General features: G+C 48.7%; 2 protein-coding genes across 4 annotated transcripts in view; one reads left to right on the top strand and one right to left on the bottom strand.

Annotated features, from left to right (window-relative positions):
• The window catches only part of LOC137356833 (nuclear receptor ROR-alpha A-like), a 63,632-nt gene extending 59,750 nt beyond the window's left edge, over positions 1-3,882 (top strand). For both annotated transcript variants that reach the window (XM_068022657.1, XM_068022656.1), the window contains 3 exons: positions 54-164; positions 428-537; positions 3,643-3,882. In XM_068022657.1, coding sequence (XP_067878758.1) covers positions 54-164; positions 428-537; positions 3,643-3,807 — 386 coding nt within the window. In that variant the 3' untranslated portion in view covers positions 3,808-3,882. The remainder of the gene's footprint in view (positions 1-53; positions 165-427; positions 538-3,642) is intronic.
• Positions 3,883-9,287: 5,405 nt separating this feature from the next.
• LOC137356959 (annexin A2-like) overlaps positions 9,288-22,329 on the bottom strand; it is a 73,088-nt gene continuing 60,046 nt past the window's right edge. For both annotated transcript variants that reach the window (XM_068022851.1, XM_068022849.1), the window contains exons 6-13: positions 22,088-22,178; positions 20,783-20,862; positions 19,720-19,779; positions 14,455-14,548; positions 13,656-13,751; positions 12,859-12,917; positions 10,301-10,423; positions 9,288-9,905 (exon numbers count right to left, since the gene is read on the bottom strand). In XM_068022851.1, the coding sequence (XP_067878952.1) occupies positions 9,843-9,905; positions 10,301-10,423; positions 12,859-12,917; positions 13,656-13,751; positions 14,455-14,548; positions 19,720-19,779; positions 20,783-20,862; positions 22,088-22,178 (666 nt within the window). In that variant the 3' untranslated portion in view covers positions 9,288-9,842. The remainder of the gene's footprint in view (positions 9,906-10,300; positions 10,424-12,858; positions 12,918-13,655; positions 13,752-14,454; positions 14,549-19,719; positions 19,780-20,782; positions 20,863-22,087; positions 22,179-22,329) is intronic.

Genomic DNA, 22,329 nt, shown 5'->3' with positions numbered 1-22,329 from the left:
TACGTCCCCTCTCACACGGAGGCAGCCCTCAATGCTCTATATTCTCTTGTCAGGTTGCGAAGATTTGACCAGCTCTATATTTGAGTTTTCACACGGCATGTGTTCACTGCGCCTCTCTGAACAGGAGCTTGCACTCTTCTCTGCCATGGTGCTTCTATCTGCAGGTAAGAACCACCAGGGAGTCTGGGGGAAGGTGGGTGGGGGTAGGGGTGGGAGGTTGTGGGGGGTAACGGGGAAGGGGTACAGGGTAATGAGGGTGGGGGGGTTGGTTGGGTGGTTAGGGGTGGGGACCGAGAGGATAGACAGGTGAGCTGACCAATGGCAGGAGAGTATCGGGTGGTGGTGATGAACCCTCCAGGATTGCCGCCAAACCGAGTCGGCTGCCCTTTTCCGTGGTTAACCGAGTCTTGTTTTCCCTCCCGAGCAGATCGAATGTGGCTCCAGGAGAGGTTCAAAGTGGAGAGGCTGCAGACCAACATCCAGCTGGCCCTGAAACACATTGTGCAGAGAGCCCGCCATGACCCCGTGCTAGCCAAGGTAGGCCCGCTCGCAGAGCAGAAAGGAGGCCATTCGGCCCGTCGCGTCTGTGCTGGCTCTCCGAAAGAGCTGTTCAGCTCGTGCCTTCGGCCCGTACGCCTGCGCGTTCTTCTTTTTCAGATGACAATCCAATTCCCTCTTGAAGGCCCCGATTGAACCTGCCCCCCCCACCACACTCTCAAGGCAGTGCATTCCCGATCCGAACCACTCGCTGTTTGAAAGAGTTTTTCCCTCCCATCTCCGTTGCTCCTTTTGCCAATCGGCTTAAATCGGTGTCCTCTGGTCCTCAATCCCTCCACCAATGGGAACAGCTTCCCCCTATCTACTCTGTCCAGACCGCTCATGATTTTGAACGCCTCTATCAAATCTCCTCTCAATCTTCTCTTCTCTAATGAAAACAGTCCCAACTTCTCCACGTAACTGGAGTCCCTCCTCCCTCTCGAGAACCTTTCCTGTGCCCTCTCCCAATGCCTTCACAACCTTCCTAAAGTGTGGCTCCCAGAACTGGACACAATATTCTAGTTGAGGCTGAACTAGTGTTCTGTACAAGTTTGCTTTTGTACTCTATGCCCCTGTTAATGAAGCCTAAGATACTGCACGCTCTATGAACTGCGCTCTCAACCTGCCCTGCCACCTTGAACGATTTGTACACATGTACACCCAGGTCCCTCTGCTCCTGTACTCACTTCAGAATTGTACCCTTTATTCTATATTGTCTCTCCATGTCCTTCCCACCAAAGTGTACCACTTCACATTTCTCTGAATTGAACTTCATCTGCCACTTGTCAGCCCATTCCACCAACTTGTCTATGTCCTTTTGAAGTTCTACACTATCCTCCTCACAGTTCACAATGTTTCCAGGTTTGGATCATCCAAAAATTTTGAACTTGTCTCCTGTACACCAAGGTCTGGGTCATTAATACAATCAGGAAGAGCAACGATCCCAACACTGACCCCTGGGGAACTCCACTACAAACCTTCCTCCAGCCCCAAAAACATCCATTAACCACTACTCTTTTTGTTTCCTGTCACTCTGCCAGTTTTGCATCTATGTTGCCACCAAGTCTGTTGTGTGGCACTTTATCAAATGCCTTTTGGTCACTGTTGGTCGGCTACTCAGATGAGGTGTTAAACCGAGGCCCCCGTCTGCCCCTCTTGGGTGGATGTAAAAGATCCCACGGCTACTATTGGATGAAGAGCCCGGCCGGGGGGGGAGTGGGGGGGGTTCTTCCCAGGATCCAGGGGCCAATATATTTCCTCAACCAACATCATTAAAAAATAATTTCATCATTAGCTGACTTCTGTGATCTTGCTGTGCGCAAATTGAACTGTCACATGTCCTACAATATGTAGTGAGAATACTTCAAAAGAAGTTAATTGGACATAAGGGTCCCCACGCCCTGAGGATGTGAAAGTCACTATATAAATTCAAGTTCTTTTCTATTCCTGGATTCTGGCGAGGCCTCCCATGGTCGAACGGCCCGCCGAGGCGGACCATACAGTTTCACGGGTGAAGGGCGGCTGAGGAACTGGAGATGCGTGGGACCCCTCTAGAACTGCGCTAAGCAAGCGTTGGGGTCTTGGAGGAGGACAGAGGGAGGGGAAGGGGGTGCCAGAGGACTGGAGAACAGCTAATGTGGTCCCACTATTTAAGAAAGGTTGTAGAGATACCAGGGAACGACAGACCAGCGAGTCTCACGTCAGTGGTAGGGAAACTATTGGAGAACATTCTGAAGGAGAGAATCTTTCTTCACTTGGAGAGGCAGAATTTGATTAGGAATAGTCAGCATAGCTTTGTCAGAGGGAGGTCATGCCTAACAAATTTGATTGAATTTTTTGAGCATGTGACCAGGTGTATAGATGAGGGTAGTGCAGTTGATGTAGTTTACAAGGATTTCAGCAAAGCCTTCGACAAGGTCCCAAATGGGAGACTTATCAAGAAAGCAAATGCACATGGGATACAGGGTAACTTGATAAGGTGGATTCAAAATTGGCTTAGCTGTAGGAGACAGAGAGTGATGACAGACGGCTGTTTTAGTGACTGGAAGCCAGTATCCAGTGGCGTACCACAGGGATCTGCACTGGGTCCCCTATTGTTTGTCATTTATGTAAATGACATAGATGACTATGTGGGGGGTAGGATCAGTAAGTTCGCGGATGACACAAAGATTGGCCGAGTGGTTAACAGTGAGGTTGAGTATCTTAGGTTACAGGAAGATATAGACGGGATGGTCAAATGGGCAGAAAAGTGGGAGATGGAATTTAATGCTGAAAAGTGTGAGGTGATACACTTTGGAAGGAGTAATGTGACACGGAAGTATTCAATGAATGGCCTGACACTGGGAAGTTCTGAGGAACAAAGGGACCTTGGTGTGTTTGTCCATAGATCTCTGAAGGCAGAAGGGCAGGTTAATAGGGTGGTGAAAAGGCATATGGGACACTTGCCTTTATCAATCGAGGCATAGATTACAAAAGCAGAGAGGTCATGTTGGAGTTGTATAGAACTTTGGTAAGGCCACAGCTGGAGTACTGTGTGCAATTCTGGTCGCCACATTACAGGAAGGATGTGATTGCATTGGAGGGGGTGCAGAGGCGATTCACCAGGATGTTGCCTGGGATGGAACATTTAAGCTATGAAGAGAGGTTGGATAGGCTTGGGTTGTTTTCGCTGGAGCAGAGAAGACTGAGGGGTGACCTGATCAAGGTGTACAAGATTATGAGGGGCATTGACGGTGGTTCCTGTTCCCCTTAGTTGAAGGGTCAGTTACGAGGGGTCACAAGTTTAAGGTGAGGGGTGGGAGGTTTCAGGGGGATTTGAGGAAGAACTTTTTTACCCAGAGGGTAGTAATGGTCTGGAATGCCCTGCCTGGGAGGGTGGTAGATGCAGGTTGCCTCACATCCTTTAAAAAGTACCTGGATGAGCACTTGGCACGTCATAACATTCAAGGCTATGGGCCAAGTGCTGGCAAATGGGATTAGGTAGACAGGTCAGGTGTCTTTTAATGCATCGGTGCAGACTCGATGGGCCGAAGGGCCTCTTCTGCACTGTATTATTCTGTGATGAGACTGACTGTAACCCAGCATGTGGTTTATTCACCTCTCTAGCTGCCGCTGAAGGTGGTGTCTCTGCGGAATCTGTGTGGACGCCATGCCGAGAAGCTGGGTTCCTTCTGCACCGCCCACCCGCTCACTGTCCACTCACTGTTCCCGCCTCTCTACAAAGAACTGTTCACCACAGAGTCCGAGCACTCGACGCCCTTCGATCTGTGACTCCCGCAGCGGACGTCCCTTCTTAACGGGTCCCCGTCCACCTCCTCTGGCCATTGTCCTAACTAATTGTGTTGTTGATGTACTTCTCTGCTGCTTCAGTTGGAATGGGAGTTGGGGGGAAGTGGGGAAGGAGTGAGGGGGAAGGATAGAGGGAGTGAGGGAGGTACAGGGTTGAGACAGCGAGGGGGATGTGTAGGTTAGAGGGAGCAAGGCTGAACTCGCGTTACAGGACCTGGGGGTTCTGTAACCCGAGCTGTTTCTCATGAACTCACTCCAAGGCCTAAATCCTGCTCCCTCACTCTCCCAACGTCCAAGACGCTTCCCGTCTCCACACTGTCTCCCTGCACCATCTCCTGTTCGAGCGCAATCTGGTCCAGGGCGTTGCGTTTCCCCTTCCTCTCGACAATCTTTAAATCTCCATTTCACCCAGCTTCTGTCCGACCCTCGTCGATCTCTGCCTCCGGAGGGTGGGTGGGGGGGCTTAAAACGATTCCCGAACTCCCGCACCGTCAACTGAGGCAGCATTAAATGGAGGCCAGCGAGCTCCCCTGCGGCACGCACGTGGGTGCGACGTCACGGCAGCTTGCTCCTGCCCTCCTTCCCCAGTGGCGAATGGACGGGGATCAGGCCTTGGACGGTCAGTTCCTGAGTCCACTCTCTCAGTGAGACAACGGACAGGGGGTGGATTTAGAAAGCAGCTGGCTAAAAACTGGACGTAGGGCATCTGTCAGTAAAATTACACGCCCGAAAACCAGACATCTCTGGTTCAAAAACTGCAAGGAGAATCAGACTACTTGTACATCAGGCTGTCTATAACATCCTCAAGTTTTTGGCTTCAGGCTAGATCTGCCACATACATACAACAATAATCCAATTCCTTTTTTAAATCACTTTGATATTTGCACAGTTAGTTTAGGATGAAGTAACTTAATTTTTTTATTAACAAAAAAAAACTTTTGAAAGAAAAAAAAGTTTTATTTTCTTAATGTGTTTGCTATTTCAAAGCAAAAAAAAAAATCAATGTTTGAGCAGCTGATGTGTTTTTAGATTTTGTTTTGCAATACAGAAGAAATTATATTTGAAGAAAAATGTTATATATATATTTACCTGCTTTTATAAGGTGAACTATGAGTTATATCAAGTAACTTTTGTCTACAATATTTTACTGCACACACTTCACTGCTGTCAGATCCTACAAGTGATCTAGTGTTTTATTTGTTTATTGTCTTCCCCTCTGCCCTGGTGACCCTGGATCGTGAAGGGACAGGTTCCCGCAAGACACTGCTTGGTTAATGAACGTTATCTGGCTATTTAACTCGGGTGGGCAGCACAGAGAGATCTAATCTCTTCCTCCTCCTGGCCAAAATCAAGAACACTGGCTTTTTTTTTTTTGGCTCCACTCTCCTCTCCTCCCCTCTCACCAAAAGACCTACCGCACGCCCTCACCGCGATCTGCTCCTGGGGACCCCACCTGATAACGTTCCTGTCCTGCGTGCTTCAGTGCCTCCCGCTGGCCGGTGGGTCGAGCAGCGGGACAGCGTTGGGCCGATCTGGACTTGACACTGAGGGAGCGCCTTTCAGATGAGATATTAAACCGAGGGCCCCGTCTGCCCCTTCTCGGGTGGGTGTAAAAGATCCCACGGCCACTATTGGAAGAAGAGTGGGGGGGGTGGGGGGGGGGGGGGGGGGGGGAGTTCTCCCCAGTGTCCTGGAGCCAATATTTATCCCTCAACCAAAATCATTAAAAACAGATGATCTGGGTCATTATCACATTGCTGTTGTGGGATCTTGCTGTGTGCAATTGGCTGCTGCGTTTCCCACATTAGAACAGTGACTACACTCCAAAAGAAAAACTACTGTGAAGCACTTTGGGACGTCCCGAAGTCATGCAAGGCGCTATAGCAATGCAAAAGTCCCCATCTTTCTAATTTATCCTGTCGCTGTTTAATTTTACAAGCGCGGGGGCGGGGGGGGCCGGCCCTTATATATTTGTTGAACTGTGACACCTGTAGGTTATGATGTGCATTACAGGCCCCCAACCCTTTCTCCCAGGCATCCAGTAGTGGGAATGTTCAGCAGGCCATTGTGAAAGGTTCATAAGTAACTGTTTCTGATGGAAGGGGCAGGAGGGAGGAGGGCGGGAGGGCATGCTTCTCCGTGTTAGTCGAACACAAGCCCGAGTGAAGTGAGGGCAGTTACTCCACTCAAAAAGACTCAACACCCCCTCACATACCGTCCAATCCCACAAAGACCAATCTAAATAATGTTCCCTCTTTGTCCCTGACATCAGCCCCAACCTTTCAACCCCCCACTCCGCCTCTCCCCCCCCCCCCCTCCCCACACACACCCTACCCCCACCCATCACTTTCTAACCCCATGTCCATTCTTCACCTCTCCTGCCACGCTCTGCATTAATCTTACCTTAAATAAGCTAATATCTCAGACTATTCCATGAGTCGCCTCCCGTTGATGCACTTCTCCCACCATCACCCTGGCCGTTCCATGCCAGCGACTGCTTCCTTGCTCTGGGTGGACCCAAGTGGGGGTGGTGGGGGGCTCTTGGTTTCACCTTTCTGAGCCCACGTCCCTCTCTATTCACCTCCTTAACAGTACAAGAACTAGCCAGAGGGTGGGTTCAGACGGCTTGGATCATCGATATTTCACGCCTCGGGCTCCGAGCCGCCCGGTCCGACCATCCCGTTCCCCCACCCAGTGGGCTCATCGATCCCAGTCTCCGCCCTGACATCTGACTGTCTCCTGCGCGAGACATGATTCCAACAGATTAATCTCCGTTTGACCAAAGGCATTTTTTTCTTTTTCTAATCTGCTTCACATTTACCTGAGAGTCATAGGCATAGAGTCAGAGTCATTCAACGGCACAGAAGGAGGCCATCTGGCCCATCGAGACCACGGCCAGCTCTCCACAGAGCTATCCCACCAGCCCTGCTCGATCCCCGGAGCCCTGCAAGTTTATTTCCCTCAGGTGCCCATCCAATTTCCTTTTGAAACCATTCATCGTCTCCACTTCCACCGCACTCGTGAGCAGCGAGTTCCAGGTCGTTACCACCCACTGCGTTAAAACAAAAAAGTGCTTCCTTATTTTCCCCCTGTATCTCTTTCTCAAAACCTTCAACCTTAGTCCTTGTACCATCAGTTAATGCGAAGTTTTTCCTTATCTTAGCCTGTCATGATCTTGTACGCTTGTATTAAATCTCCCCTCAATCTCCTTTTGTTCTAAGAACAACCCCAGCTTCTCCAACCTAACCTTGTAGCTAAAATCCCCCCCCCCCGGCCCCAATCCCGGGAACCATTCTGGTAAATCTCCTCTGCACCCTCTCGCAGACCCTCGCTTCCTTCCTAAAGTGTGACGCGTCAACACCTTCAAGACAGCAGGGAAGGGAAGAATTGTGCTGTTCACCACATTGCCCCTGACGCACGATGAATTTTCAGTGTTACACGAGGATGAAGGATCTTCCCTACCTCAGCAATTTCGCTCATTTTGTGCCACAGGTGCTGGCTGATTCTGACTCACGTCAATTGACACCCTGGGCTCAGTTTATTCACCCTGCTCAATCGCCTTTGTGTCCCCGAATATCTACCATTTGAACACATCCGCAATCTAAAAACTACAGCGACACTTTGATATCAGAAAGGGGGCAAATATGGATTACACTGCTGGGAACTCAGAGCCAACAGACACAGGGGGCCGTGACTCTAGTTCCCCCCCCTCTCTCTCTCACACACGCACACAGTCTGCCCGGGAGAATCTGTTACCTTCAGCAAGTCGTTCTCTGGTTTTGTAGGTAGAAAACATTTTGCAGTGCTTAATTTATAAAGTTTTCATGCTATTTTTGTAACGAAGGAAAAAAAAAATGTTTTTTAAAGCGGTGTTGGTGTAGTCATTTGTAAATATGTACAAGCTCGTAAATGCAGATCAACTATCTTTGAGCAGTGTCTCCTGAACCTCAAAGTGTGTTTTTTAAAATATGTATAAAATGATTGGCCTTTCCTCTGCTGAGGAATAGCGACTCAACTGTGGGACCAGAGGCAAGCCTCCCCGCCCCATTTACCCTTCGCTGCAGGGTGTGGACCGGCTATTCAACCATGAAGGGCATCACGGCCAAGCTCACCTGCTGCACCCACCTGCCCCCCCCGGACAGGGGGTCCTGGACAATTTCCCCCTCCCCCTGACCAAACCCTATTTGCTCACCCATGGTGAAGCTGAGGGCAGTTACAGATTCCAAATCAGTGCCCTTACCCTTATCTGCGTGACCCTTTCCCCTCCCCCTAGCCCACGCTGCTGAGGGGGAGATAAATTAAAATTGATTTGGATGGGCGGCAGGGGAGACACCAGCCTGTGGAATTACTGCTTCCTTCTCAAGTATTGCTACCGTTTCAGTGTAAATATTTTATCGTTAGATTTGTAGAATCGGTTCCGGCAGCCAACGTTTTTGTGGTTAAACTCTATTCTCATTTACTTCTCAATAAACTGGTTGAATAAAGAGGGTGGTGTCTGATGTTTAGTGCTTACACCATATCCACACCCGCGTGTGATTTGAAGAACGCTGGACTTTGTAACATGATTATGTTCTCTGAAGCCTGGTAAAAAGCTGTGAAGAGTTGAACCTGTTTTTACAGCTTATGTGAAGTAGGATAGCCAGGAATTGCCTTATTCCCGGACGTCCAGGTCGGAAGTGCTCGGAGAAGTGAACGAAGAGGACATTGATTTTTGAACAGGTCTGGGAAATCCAACCCATTAAAACTGGGAGGAGCTTGGGACTTTTAACTGCAATAGATCTCACCATCAAACAGGACTGTGTAAAGGTATAAGTGCGGTGTGAGGTTTTCAAGTATGGTAATAAATTTAATAAAATGCGTTTCTTTGTAATTTGGAGTATCAGCTAATTACAAAGTGCTATTTAATTAATGGGGATTTCTTTTTGTTTAGTTGTTAAAAATAGAAGTCTTAAAATGTGACAGCCTGTCGTGTAATTCTTCAAAATGCTCTGAGGGGCTCACATCTCGTATTTTAACGTTAAACGATCTCACGGAGGTCGTCACAGACAAGTGAACTGTGGCTTAGTGGGTGGCACTGTCACCTCTGACTCAGCAGTGAGAGCCACCTCATTTATTCAATTCACTATCACATTTTTTCCCCCAATGTTGTGTTAGCCAGGGATATTAAAAAATGACTGTCGTCAAAGCAGGCAGGTAAGAGTTAGCATACAGATCAGCCCATAATCTTATAGAATGGCGGAACAGGCTCGAGGGGCTGAATGGCCTCCTCCGGTTCCTCTAGGACCCAGGCGCTGAGGTAACCCTCTGGATTATCCATGCTCCCCCGGGCTGCTGATCCCCTTGAACTGGATCTGTGCTGGGAGGAAGGGGGAAAGAGAGGAGGGGGAAAGGAGTTTAAGGTTGGTTACACGTTTGTGAAGGAGAGATCACATGATTCAGAAAGAAAAGTATTTCAAAAACTGTTTATTTCTGCGTAATCGCTCATTAGAAAAAGAAAATCCCTATCCTGATTGTAGGTGGATTCTCTTCCAATTGTGGGTCAGGCAGGTCTGTGGGAATCACCCTGCTTCCTGGAGTTACTGACAGACCATCCGGTTGACTGGCTGTGTCTGCAGCGAGAGTTGAGGTAAGGTAGATAAATGCAGGGTATAGTGTGTGTGTGTGTGTGTGTGTGTCTCGGTCTGGTAGGAGGAAGAGGGAATAGCGTCTGTCTCTTGTGGGTCCGCCCCATGTGCGTCAATCTGACCGCATTACTGCAAGCGTGTGTGAATCTCTGAGTGCATATCTGTGTGTCTGTCTGCACTTGTGCCTCTGTAGGTCTGTCTGCGAGTGCTTGTCTGTGTTTGTTTGAATCCAGTTGTGTCTGTCTGCACTTGCAAGTTTGTCCATTTACATACAAGTCTGTAACGGGGGTGGGGGAGGGGGTGGGTTGTGTTAAGTTCTGCGTTGCCGGGGATATCGGCATTGGGATCAGTAAAGGATGTCCACTTCTTCCCAAATGATTGGGGATTCCACCTCTACAGATCCTCGCCTCGGCACAGCCCAAGTAAGGCACATTGGTAATCCCCCTTCGTGTCGTCCTGAGGGAAAAGAGAGTGAACCGTCACCTGCCAAGTGTCTCATGCTTCAGCTAACACCGAAGGGGCAAAGTAGATTGAAGAACAAAGCTGAGAACTCGAGTACAGGTTGGAGTCCCTGCTCTCCCCAACCAACGTGGCCATCTTTCTTTATTAAGATCAAAGCTTATCTTTTACAGGCGAGTAAAATGTGGAAGGATTTACGCCCACTTTAAACATTTTATTTCCCCATAAGACAGAGCAAATTGCACTCAAGCTCCCCCACTGATAAACTGGATAACGCAACACATCTCCAGGAGAGGCTGCAGTCAGCTCCCAGCACCAATTCAATACCATCGAAACTCACGCAACTGGGATCAATGTTGGAGGAGGGGACGAGCAGTCAGAGGGTTACTTACCCGAATAGTGGAGTACAAGGATTTTCCGTATTTCTTTCTGAACTCAGCACGAATACTCAGGAGGTCAACCTCACATCGAGACACCAGCAGCCTGGTGAGAGACTTGTCGTCGGTCCCTAGACTCTTTGGGGGGGAAAAAAAAAAGAGGTGAAGCACGAGGTTAGAGAGAGTAAAGCTCCCTCTACAACAACCCCATTAAACACTCCCAGGACAGGTACAGCATGGGGTTAGATACAGAGTAAAGCTCCCTCTACACTGTCCCCAACGAACACTCCTGTAACTCACTCTGGAGTATCTATTATTCTATCTATAAACATCCCGAACTCCTCGATTAGATTCCAGTCTGTAACTCACTCCCGGGTATCTGTTATTCTATATATAAACCACCCGAACCCCTCGATTAGATTCCAGTCTGTAACTCACTCCCGGGTATCTGTTATTCTATATATAAACCACCCGAACCCCTCGATTAGATTCCAGTCTGTAACTCACTCCCGGGTATCTGTTATTCTATATATAAACCACCCGAACCCCTCGATTAGATTCCAGTCTGTAACTCACTCCCGGGTATCTGTTATTCTATATATAAACCCCCCGAACCGCTCGATTAGATTCCAGTCTGTAACTCACTCCCGGGTATCTGTTATTCTATATATAAACCACCCGAACCCCTCGATTAGATTCCAGTCTGTAACTCACTCCCGGGTATCTGTTATTCTATATATAAACCACCCGAACCCCTCGATTAGATTCCAGCCTGTAACTCACTCCCGGGTATCTGTTATTCTATATATAAACCACCCGAACCCCTCAATTAGATTCCAGTCTGTAACTCACTCCCAGGTATCTGTTATTCTATATATAAACCCCCCGAACCCCTCGATTAGATTCCAGTCTGTAACTCACTCCCGGGTATCTGTTATTCTATATATAAACCACCCTGAACCCCTCGATTAGATTCCAGTCTGTAACTCACTCCCGGGTATCTGTTATTCTATATATAAAACACCCCGAACCCCTCGATTAGATTCCAGCCTGTAACTCACTCCCGGGTATCTGTTATTCTATATATAAAAACCACCCCGAACCCCTCGATTAGATTCCAGTCTGTAACTCACTCCCGGGTATCTGTTATTCTATATATAAACCACCCCGAACCCCTCGATTAGATTCCAGTCTGTAACTCACTCCCGGGTATCTGTTATTCTATATATAAACCACCCCGAACCCCTCGATTAGATTCCAGTCTGTAACTCACTCCCGGGTATCTGTTATTCTATATATAAACCACCCTGAACCCCTCGATTAGATTCCAGTCTGTAACTCACTCCCGGGTATCTGTTATTCTATATATAAAACACCCGAACCCCTCGATTAGATTCCAGCCTGTAACTCACTCCCGGGTATCTGTTATTCTATATATAAAAACCACCCCGAACCCCTCGATTAGATTCCAGTCTGTAACTCACTCCCGGGTATCTGTTATTCTATATATAAACCACCCCGAACCCCTCGATTAGATTCCAGTCTGTAACTCACTCCCGGGTATCTGTTATTCTATATATAAAACCACCCCGAACCCCTCGATTAGATTCCAGTCTGTAACTCACTCCCGGGTATCTGTTATTCTATATATAAACCACCCCGAACCCCTCGATTAGATTCCAGTCTGTAACTCACTCCCGGGTATCTGTTATTCTATATATAAACCACCCTGAACCCCTTGATTAGATTCCAGTCTGTAACTCACTCCCGGGTATCTGTTATTCTATATATAAAACACCCGAACCCCTCGATTAGATTCCAGCCTGTAACTCACTCCCGGGTATCTGTTATTCTATATATAAAAACCACCCCGAACCCCTCGATTAGATTCCAGTCTGTAACTCACTCCCGGGTATCTGTTATTCTATATATAAACCACCCCGAACCCCTCGATTAGATTCCAGTCTGTAACTCACTCCCGGGTATCTGTTATTCTATATATAAACTACCCGAACCCCTCGATTTGATTCCAGTCTGTAACTCACTCCCGGGTATCTGTTATTCTATATATGAACCACCCCGAACCCCTCGATTAGATTCAAGCCTGTAATTTAAAAAGTTAGAAACTAGAGCAGTAGGTCGGCTAATCAGTCCAATCAGTTACTGTCTAGATACCAAGCAGCATTTAAAGTGATGCTATGTTTTGTTTTAGCTGTTTGACAGTGTGGTTGCTGAGAGACTGTAGCTGGAGAGTCCAGAGCTAGGGGGGAATCACAGTCTCGGGATAAGAGGTTGGTCATGCTCCGCCGTTCAATACACGGCTGATCTTCTACCTGAACACCTTCCCAAAACCCCGGATTCCCGGCGTATCCGAAAATCTCAGTCCTGAATGTACTCAACGCCTGAGCGTTCACAGCTGAGTGAAGGAATTCCTCCTCATCTCAGTATTAAATGGTCAACACAACCTCTCAGTATCTACCCTGTCAAACAGAGTTCAAAAAACCAAACATAAGCATCGTTTGCGCGATTAAAGCTGATTTTTCAGACAGTAATTTCTCAGGAGGGCCCCTCACCTTCATGGAACTGTGCAGTCTGTCTGCGAAATACTCGGGTGTGTTTTGAATGCTCTGCACTAGAAGGGCACAGGAAAAAAGAGTTAGTCGCAGAGATATCAGGGCGCGTCTTAGTCACGTCTCCCGCTGCTTCAATTTTCTCCTCTCCTGCCCTCATGACACTGACCGTCTCCGGGGCACGATTCCCACAGGCGTTGGGCGCCCGTCAATACCCTTCTGGATGTGTCGGCCTGACGGCGAGTGTCAGCAAGCTATTCGACCATGAGGGTCATCAGATCAGAGCACCAATCTGTTCCAACCCCCTGGCAGAGTGGGGGGGGGGTGGGGTGGGGGGCGGCTACTGAACAGTGTTCAGTAACCAGAGCAACTTGCATTTAAATAGCGCCTTTACACACTGTAACATAACCCAAGGAGCTTCACAGGAGCGTAATGAAACAAAAAAAAAACGACCCTGAGCCACATCAGGAGATATTAGCCACCTGGTGACCAAAAGCTCGGTCAGAGGTAGGTTTTACAGGAGAGTCTTAAAGGAGGAGAGAGAGAGAGAGAGAGACGGAGAGGTTTAGGGAGGGAATTCCAGAGCTTAGGGCCCCAGGCAGCTGAAGGCACGGCCGCCAATGGTGGAGCGATGGGAATCGGTGGGAGGAAGCGTGAGAGGTCGGAATTGGAGGGGGCGCAGAGATCTCGGAGGGTTGTAGGACTGGAGGTGGTTATGGGGGGGGAGTGGGGGGGGGGGGGGAAACAAGGATGAGAGTTTTTAAATGAAGGGCTGGAACAATGAACAATGCTGATCTTACCCAAAGCAACGAAGGCTTTTGCATCATCACCCTTCATCTGCTTCTTGATAGTTTCAGTGATGTCACTTGAGCTGTAGACCTTGTACAGTTTGAAGACTACAAGGGGTAGAAACGGCAAACAGTGTGACAAAAATATCCAGACGCACATTGTGGCAACTTATTGTCTTCCCATTCGGCGACAGATTTAGGCTTTTGATGCCCCCCCTCCAACAGAGGCCCCAAAACGTCAAGCAATGAGACACAGGTTGTGTTCATCAGCATGCACGCCTCTCGTTCACTTGCATTTCTGTAGCGCCTTTCATGATCTCAGGACATCCCAAAAGTACTTTACAGCCAAATGAAGTATTTTTGATGTGCGGTCACTGTTGTAATGTAGGAAGCACAGCAGCCAAGTTGGGCACAGCAAGATCCCACAAACAGCAATGTGATGATGACCCAGATCATGTTTTTTTTCAGCGATGTAGGTTGAGGGATAGATATCAGCCCCGGGGAGAACTCTTTCTCCCCTCCCCCCGCCCCCTTCCAATAGCGGCCGTGGTGGGGGGGGGGGGGGGGATCATTTACATCCACTTGAAAGGGCGGACGGGGCCTCAGTTTAACCTCACATCCGACAGTGCTCTCTCAGGACTGCTAATGGGAAGCGTCAGCCTGGGTTATAGGTTCAAGTCTGGAGTGGGATTTGAACCCAGGACCTTCTGACTCCAAGGGGAGGGAGCGACCCACTGAGCCACGGCTGACACACTTTCCTCTTTAGGGTTTGCGATTAGTGGGAGGTGCGGTTTGGGTGGCGTGTTCTTACCTCTGCACAAGTGATTTTGGCTCCTTTCGGTCAGAATAGGGATCCAGGCGTCAAAATCAGGGTTCTTCTTTTGGGTGGCAACTGCGTGCAAGGCCTTAAAGGGAGGAAATGGGAGAAAGAGGAATCAAGTATGCATATTAGTGGTAGGCCATAAGATTGGGAGAATTTGAGAGAAACCAGCAGAGGATGACTTTACCCGGGAGTGAGTTACAGAGTGGATTTTGATCTGTCACAGTCCCCTAGATTCTGGAAAGGTTCCAGCGGACTGGAAAACCGTAAATGGAACACCCCTATTCAAGAAAGGAGGGAGACAGAAAGCCGGAAACTATAGGCCAGTTAGCGTAACATCCATCATCGGGAAAATGCTAGAATCTATTATTAAGGAAGTAGTAGCAGGACATGTAGAAAATCATAATACAATCAGGCAGAGTCAACATGGTTTTGTGAAAGGGAAATCGTGTTTGAGGGATTTATTAGAGTTCTTTGAGGATGTAACAAGCAGGGTGGATAAAGGGGAACCAGTAGATGTAGTGTATTTAGATTTCCAAAAGGCATTTAATAAGATGCCACTACACAAGATAACAGCTCATGGTGTTGGGGGTAATAGATTAGCATGGATAGAGGATTGGCTAACTAATAGGAAAAAGAGAGTCTGGATAAGTGGGGAATTTTTTGGTTGGCAAACTGTAACGCGTGAAGAGCCACAGGGATCAGTACTGGAAGCCTCAACTATTTACCTCCCTGACTTAGAACTATGTCACCGTTCCTTCACTATCGCTGAGTCGAAATCCTGGATCTCCCTTGCTAACAGCACTGTGGGTGTACCTGCACCCCAAGGACTACAGCAGCTCACCACCACTTTCTCAAGGGGCAATTAGGGATGGGTAATAAATGCTGGCCTGGCCAGCGACGCCCACATCCCATGAATGAATTTTAAAAAGTATTACAATGACGTGGATGAAGGGTCCGAGTGTACTGTAGCTAAATTTACTGATGATATGAAGATCGTTGGGAAAGCAGGTTGTGAGGATGGACACAAAGTGTCTGCAGAGGGAGATAGATAGGTTAAGTGAGTGGGCAAAAATTTGGCAGATGAAGTATAATGTGGGAAAATGTGAGGTTGTCCACATTGGCAGGAAGAATAGAAAAGCAGAATATTATTTACATGGAGAGAGACTGCAGAATGCTGCAGTACAGAGGGATCTGGGTGTCCTTGTACATGAATCACAAAATGTTAACATGCAGGTTCAGCAAGTAATTGGGAAGGCAAATGGAATGTGGCATTTATTGCAAGGGGGATGGAGTATAAAATTAGGGAAGTCTTGTTACAACTGTACCGGGTATTGGTGAGACCACATCTTGAGTATCGCATACAGGTTTGGTCTCCTTATTTAAGGAGGGATATACTTGCGGTGGAAACAGTTCACAGAAGGTTCACTAGGTTGATTTCTGGGATGAAGAGGTTGTCTTATGAGGAAAGGTTGAGCAGGTTGTGGCCTATAATCATTGGAGTTTAGAAGAACGAGAGGTGATCTTATTGAAACTGTCATGCTTACAAGAAGCACGATGATGAAAAATACAGACTCAAATTGAAGAGTTAATATAAATTGACTTTACCTTTTTAAAAAGTGGACCGTGCTGCAAAAGATGGTCGCACGTGTATTCAAACATTGCCACAATGTCTGTTTAGAACAAAGGATGCCTAATCAGATTGAGAGGTGTCAATTGCCCCCATCCTGAATTGAATGGGTTCTTCTGAAACAAAGAAGGTGTAAAGTAGCCATATCCTGGACCATTGTCGGTCACTACAGGGGAGAAAATCCCTGTTTTCCAGCAGAGGCAAGATGTGAGAAACCTTTAACTTTAAAAGTAATTCTCTGAAAAGAGAGAGAGATAGACACACACACCCAGAAAGGAGCATTACCATAAAGCTTGTCCAGCTAAGAGCTGGGGGAAAAAAAATCCAACAAGCCAGGAAGGGAGGTGCCGGGCTGCAAACTCTGCATTTTCAACTTGTGCAGCAGTGGAGTTAGAAGCGATCCTCTTTCAACCACGAGAGAAATCTATAGAGAGATCTCTGGCCAGCAACCAACGAGAATTTGACTTCTGAGAGAATGCAACAGGTTTACCGTGAAACCCCCCCCAACACATGACCTCACCTGAAAACCACGAGTGAATGCGTGAGTAGAAGGTAGTCGCGACATCTTTGGGATAAGGCGTGATGCTCAATAAGTAACTGATGGTTTCAAACCGACAAGAAAACCCGTCGCTGTCTGTGTATTACATAAGAAGTAGGAGCAGGAGAAGGCCATTCGGCCCCTCAAGCCTGCCCCGCCATTCAATAAGATTATGGCTGATCTTTGACAAATAAAACACAAAGGAGTTAAAACCCTAATAACAAGTAAAATCACTAGCCATGGTCAGGAATAGTGGAAACCGCCCACACCCCTCTCTGCATGACCATAACAAAACAGATAAGATTCTGAGGGGGCTTGACCAGCAATAGTACTGAAGAGCTGAGCTCCAGAACCATCTGCTCCCTTATCCAAGCTGTTCCAGTACAGCTACAACACTGGCATCTACCCGACAATGTGGAAAATTGCCCAGGTATGTCCTGTACACTCCAATTACTGCCCTATCAGTCTACTCTCGATCATCAGCAAAGTGATGGAAGGTGTCATCGGCACTGCTATCAAGCAGCATAGAACCAGAGAAAAATTATAGCACAGAAGGAGGCCATTCAGCCCATCATGTCCGTGCTGGCCGAAACAACTAGCCGCCCAATCTAATCACACATTTCAGCACCTGGTCCGTAGCCTTTCAGGTTACAGCACTTCAGGTACATGTCCAGGTACATTTTTAAATAGGTTGAGAGTTTCTGCCTCCATCACCGTTCCTGGCAGTGAATTCCAGACACCCACGACCCTCTGGGTGAAAAAGATTTTCCTTATGTCCCCTCTAATCCTTCTACCAATCACCTTAAATCTGTGCCCCCTGGTAACTAACCTCCCTGCCAGGGGAAACAGGTCCTTCCTGTCCACTGTCTAGGTCCCTCATAATTTTGTACACCTCTATTAAGTCACCCCTCAGCCTCCTCTGTTCTAAGGAAAACAACCCTAACCTATCCAATCTTTCCTCATAGCTGCAACTTTCAAGCCCTGGTAACATTCTTGTAAGTCTCCTCCGTACTCTCTCTCCAGAGGACTTACACAGCAACCTGCTCACAGGTGCTCGGTTCGGGTTCCGCCAGGGCCATCCAGCTCCTGACCTCATTACAGCCTTGGCCCAAACATGGACAAAATTGCTGAACTTGAGGTTAGGTGAGGTGAGAGCCTCAAGGCAGCATTTGACTGAGTATGGTGTCAAGGAGCCCGAGCAAAACTGAAGTCAATGGGAATCAGGGGGAAAACTCTCAGGTGGCTGGAGTCATACCTAGCGCAAAGGAACATAGTTGTGGTTGTTGGAGGTCAATCATCACAGTCCCAGGACATCACTGCAGGAGTTCCTCAGGGTAGTGTCCTAGGCCCAACCTTCAGCTGCTTCATCAATGACCTTCCTTTAATCATAAAGTCAGAAGGGTATTTTGCTGACTATTGTAAGATGTTCAGTACCATTTGCAAATCCTCAGATACTGAAGCAGTCTGTGTAGAAATGCAGCAAGACTTGGACAATATCCAGGCTTGGGCTGATAAGTGGCAAGTAACATTCGCGCCACACAAGTGCCAGGCAATGACCATCTCCAACAAGAGAGAATCTAACCATCTCCACTTGACATTCAATGGCATTACCATCACTGAATCCCCCACTATCAACATCCTGGGGGTTACCATTGACCAGAAACTGAACTGGAGTAGCCATATAAATACTGTGACTACAAGAGCAGGTTAGAGGCTGGGAATCCTGCAGCGAGTAACTCACTTCCTGACTCCTCAAAGCCTGTCCACCATCTACAAGGCACAAGTCAGGAGTGTGATGGAATACTCTCCACTTGCCTGGATGGGTGCAGCTCCAACAACACTCAAGAAGCTCGACACCATCCAGGACAAAGCAGCCCGCTTGATTGGCACCCCATCCACAAACATTCACTCCCTCCACCACCAACGCACAGTGGCAGCAGTGTGTACCATCTACAAGATGCACTGCAGCAACTCACCAAGGCCCCTTGGAACTAGATCACTGTTCCTTCACTGTCGCTGGGTCAAAATCCTGGAACTCCCTCCCTAACAGCACTGTGGGTGTACCTACCCCACATGGACTGCAGCGGTTCAAGAAGGCAGCTCACCACCGCCTTCTCAAGGGGCAATTAGGGATGGGCAATAAATGCTGGCCTGGCCAGCAACGCCCACATCCCAAGAGAATAATAAAACAAAATTCTGCCCACAACCAGCGAGACTGGGAGAAGCTGGGATTGTTCCCCTTTAGAGCAGAGAAGGTTAAGGGGGAGATTTAATCGGGGCATTTAAAATCAGGAAGGGTTTTGACGGAGTAAATAAGGAGAAACTGTTTCCAGTGGCAGGAGGGTCGGTAACCAGAGGGACACAGATTTAAGATAATTGGCCAAAAAAAACAGAGTGGGGAGAGGAGGAGAATTTTTTTTTAAACTCAGCGAGTTGTTGTGATCTGGAACGCGCTGCCTGAAAGGGCGGTGGAAGCAGATTCAATAGTAACTTTCAAAAGGGAATTGGATAAATACTTGAAGGGGAAAAACATGCAGGGATCTGGGGGGGGGGGGGGGGGGGGGGGAGGGCGGGAGGGGGGAGTGGGACTAATTGGATAGCTGTTTCAAAGAGCCAGCACAGGCACGATGGGCTGAATGGCCTTTTTCTGTGCTGCGTTAGACTCTATTTCCATTTCTATGCCTGTTTCTCAATTGGAAATCCTGGATCACACCCCCCCGCGCCTCTTTATTTTTCTTGCTTTAACTGGAGGGGGGGGGGGGGGGGGGGGGTGGGTGCTGGTGGAGGGTGGGGGGGGGTGGGGGGAAAAGTGTCCCGACGTTAAACAGGAGGGAGTGCACAAGGCTTCCAAACCTCGCAAGGCCTATTGGGGGAACGCCAGCTTTGCTCAGCCAGCACTCAGTTCTCAAACAGCACCGCACCCTTGTGGGATCTTGCTGCCCCCGCATCACAGCGGCGACCACGTCTCCAAAAAGAAAACGTGCTGCACTGGCTGTGAAGTGGCTTTGGGATGTCCCAAGGTGGTGAGAGGCGCTATAAAAATGTAAGTCTTTCCATTAATTGTTGTTTTTTCTGAAACATTGCTTACTTTAGCATCCTCTTCCATCAGTTCGTAGTTGATCACATTTGAGTTGACATCCCTTTGTCCCTAAAAGCAATTCAACAACACGGGTTAGTCAGCACGCAGTCATTCATTTCTTCCAGTTCTCTGCTGTGTCCGGGGGCGAATGGGAAAATGGGGATCAAAAACCCAGACAATGGTTAATATATTTTCTATTTCTACCTTCCTGCCCCACAACGTTGCACCACCCCCCACCCCACCCCGAACTATTTTCTCCCCTCCTCCCCTGGAGGCTCTGACTACTCACATTTGGGATGCTGGTTCGCTCAAACGCTCGGTCTTGTCGTGAGAACGGGGAGAGGCTGCAGGTCTGCGGGAGCGCCGCGGTCAAGTCCATTTAATCTTCTTAAAGTTTCGATAAGAGCGGGCGCAGAGGGAATGTTTCCACTTGTTGGGGGGGGGGGGGGGGGGGGTGGAAAGAGAGACCGGAACTAGGGGGCCATCAATATAAGACAGTCACTAATAAATCCAATGGGGAATTCAGGAGAAACCTCTTTCCCCAGAGAGTGGTGAGAATGTGGAACTCGCTACCACAGGGAGTGGTTGAGGGGGAATAGCAGAGATACATTTAAGGGGAAGCTGGATAAACACACGAGGGAGAAAGGGATAGAAGGATATGTAGATGGGGTGAGATGAAGAGGGGGGGTGGGAGGAGGCTCATGTGGGTCAGAAACACCAGCACGGAGCAGATGGGCCAAATGGCCTGTAGCTGTCTATGTAACGTCACGTTTGGGTCTCCTCCTGTGGAGATTCCCTTTCTCCAGCCGAGGGGAACTGAGGCCAGGTAGAGCAGCCCCAACTCTTCCGCACAGCTGAGACCAGCCAACCTCGCACAGACTGGGGAAGGGGGACTCGGGGCCCCTCTGGGCCTCCCGTGGCTCAATGACCGACTGGACACACCCCGATCCAGGGAGAGGGGCGCGCGGGCTCGGCCCATTCCGTTAACTGGAATATTCACGGAACACCGCGGCGGGAATTTTAAAGGTTCCCCCCCCCCCTCAACCCCATGAGAGTTTTTTTTTTCCCCCACCTTTAGCAAGGCGAGGAGTAGTTTCTGGAACCTTCCAGTCGCGTCAGCCAGAATATCTTTCTCCAGATCTTTCTGAAATTCTGAAAAAGAGCAATAACTATAAGGAAGGGCGAAATAAAAGCCCCTCAAGCCCGTTCCGCCATTCAACGGCTGACCTGTATCTTAACTCCATCTCCCCGTCTTGCTTCTGCAACCCTTAATAATCCCCTCAACCCAACAAAAATCGATCAATCGCAGTTTGGAAATTTCCAATTGACCCTCCCCCCTCCCCCTCCAGCCTCGACAGCTTTTTTGGGGGGAGCGAGTTCCAGATTCCCACTCCCCCTTTGTGTGAAGAAGTGCTTCCTGACATCACCCCCTGAACGGCCTGGCTCCAATTTTAAGGTTCTGCCCCCTTGTTCTGGACTCCCCCTCCCTCCCCCCACCAGAGGGAATAGTTTCTCTCTATCGACCCGATCGAATCCTTTAATCATCTTAAACCCCCTCGATTAGATCACCCCCTTAATCTTCGATACTCGAGGGAAGACAAGCCGAGTCTGTGCGACCTCGCCTCGTAATTTAACCCTTTTATCCCCGGGATCATTCTGGTCAATCTGCGCTGTGCCCTGTCCAAGGACAATACATCCGTCCTGAGGTGCGGGGCCCGGAACCGAACCCGGTCACTCCAGATGGAATCTAACCAAGGTCATGGAATCTAACCAAGGTCTCGGAATCACCTCAGCCTTTACTATTGGTGGCGTTCCTCACTTAGCCAGCAGGAGGCACACTGCAGAGGGAGGAGGAGACCAAGACCGGTGGGGGACAGAGGCGTGACTGTCAAGTTGCTGGGCTAATAATCCGGAGAACGAGAGTTCAAATCCCACCAAGGCAGCCTGCGAGCGTGATAGTAAATTTTAAAATTCTGCAAATGATAAAAGTTGGTCTCAGTAAAAGTGGCCGCGTTGCGGTTTGGATTGTTGTTAAAAGCCCAACTGGTTCGCTCAAGTCCTTTAGGGAAGGGAACCTGCCGTCCTGACCCAATCTGGGCCTATTATTATAGAATTTACAGAAACAGGCCTACCAGTCCAGTCGAGCCTCCTCCCACACCACTCTCAATGCTGCCGGAAGTGGCCGAGTGAGCCCCTTGGTTGTACCAAACCCCAAACCACACCCCCCCCACTTCCCGTGAAAACTAAGGGTGGGTAATGCTGCCTTGCCCATAATGAACAAAGTCACAGTGTGTCAATCACGCACGGTGCGGGGATGTTAAATTCAGCATCCTGGGACGAAGCAGCCTCACTGTGCATGTGCCTGCAGATCACGCACCTTCCTTGTAAGTGGCTTTGATCTCCTGCAACTCCCTGTTGGATCGAGTGACCAGGATTTCAATCAGCGTTTCTTCGTCCGTCCCAAACCCCTGTCAAAAAAACGCAAAGCTGAACGGTAAGTCAACGCAACCAGTGTACGTCACGGCGTGTTTGTGACTCAGTGGGGCGCTCTCTCTCACTCTCTTGTCTCTCAGTCAGAAGGCTGTGGGTTCTCCTGGCTTGGTGGCGGAGGAGACAAAG

Source organism: Heterodontus francisci, chromosome 46 (assembly GCF_036365525.1).
Source record: "Heterodontus francisci isolate sHetFra1 chromosome 46, sHetFra1.hap1, whole genome shotgun sequence".
Taxonomy (NCBI): Eukaryota; Metazoa; Chordata; class Chondrichthyes; order Heterodontiformes; family Heterodontidae; genus Heterodontus; species Heterodontus francisci.
This window is presented reverse-complemented; position numbering and strand designations above follow the sequence as displayed.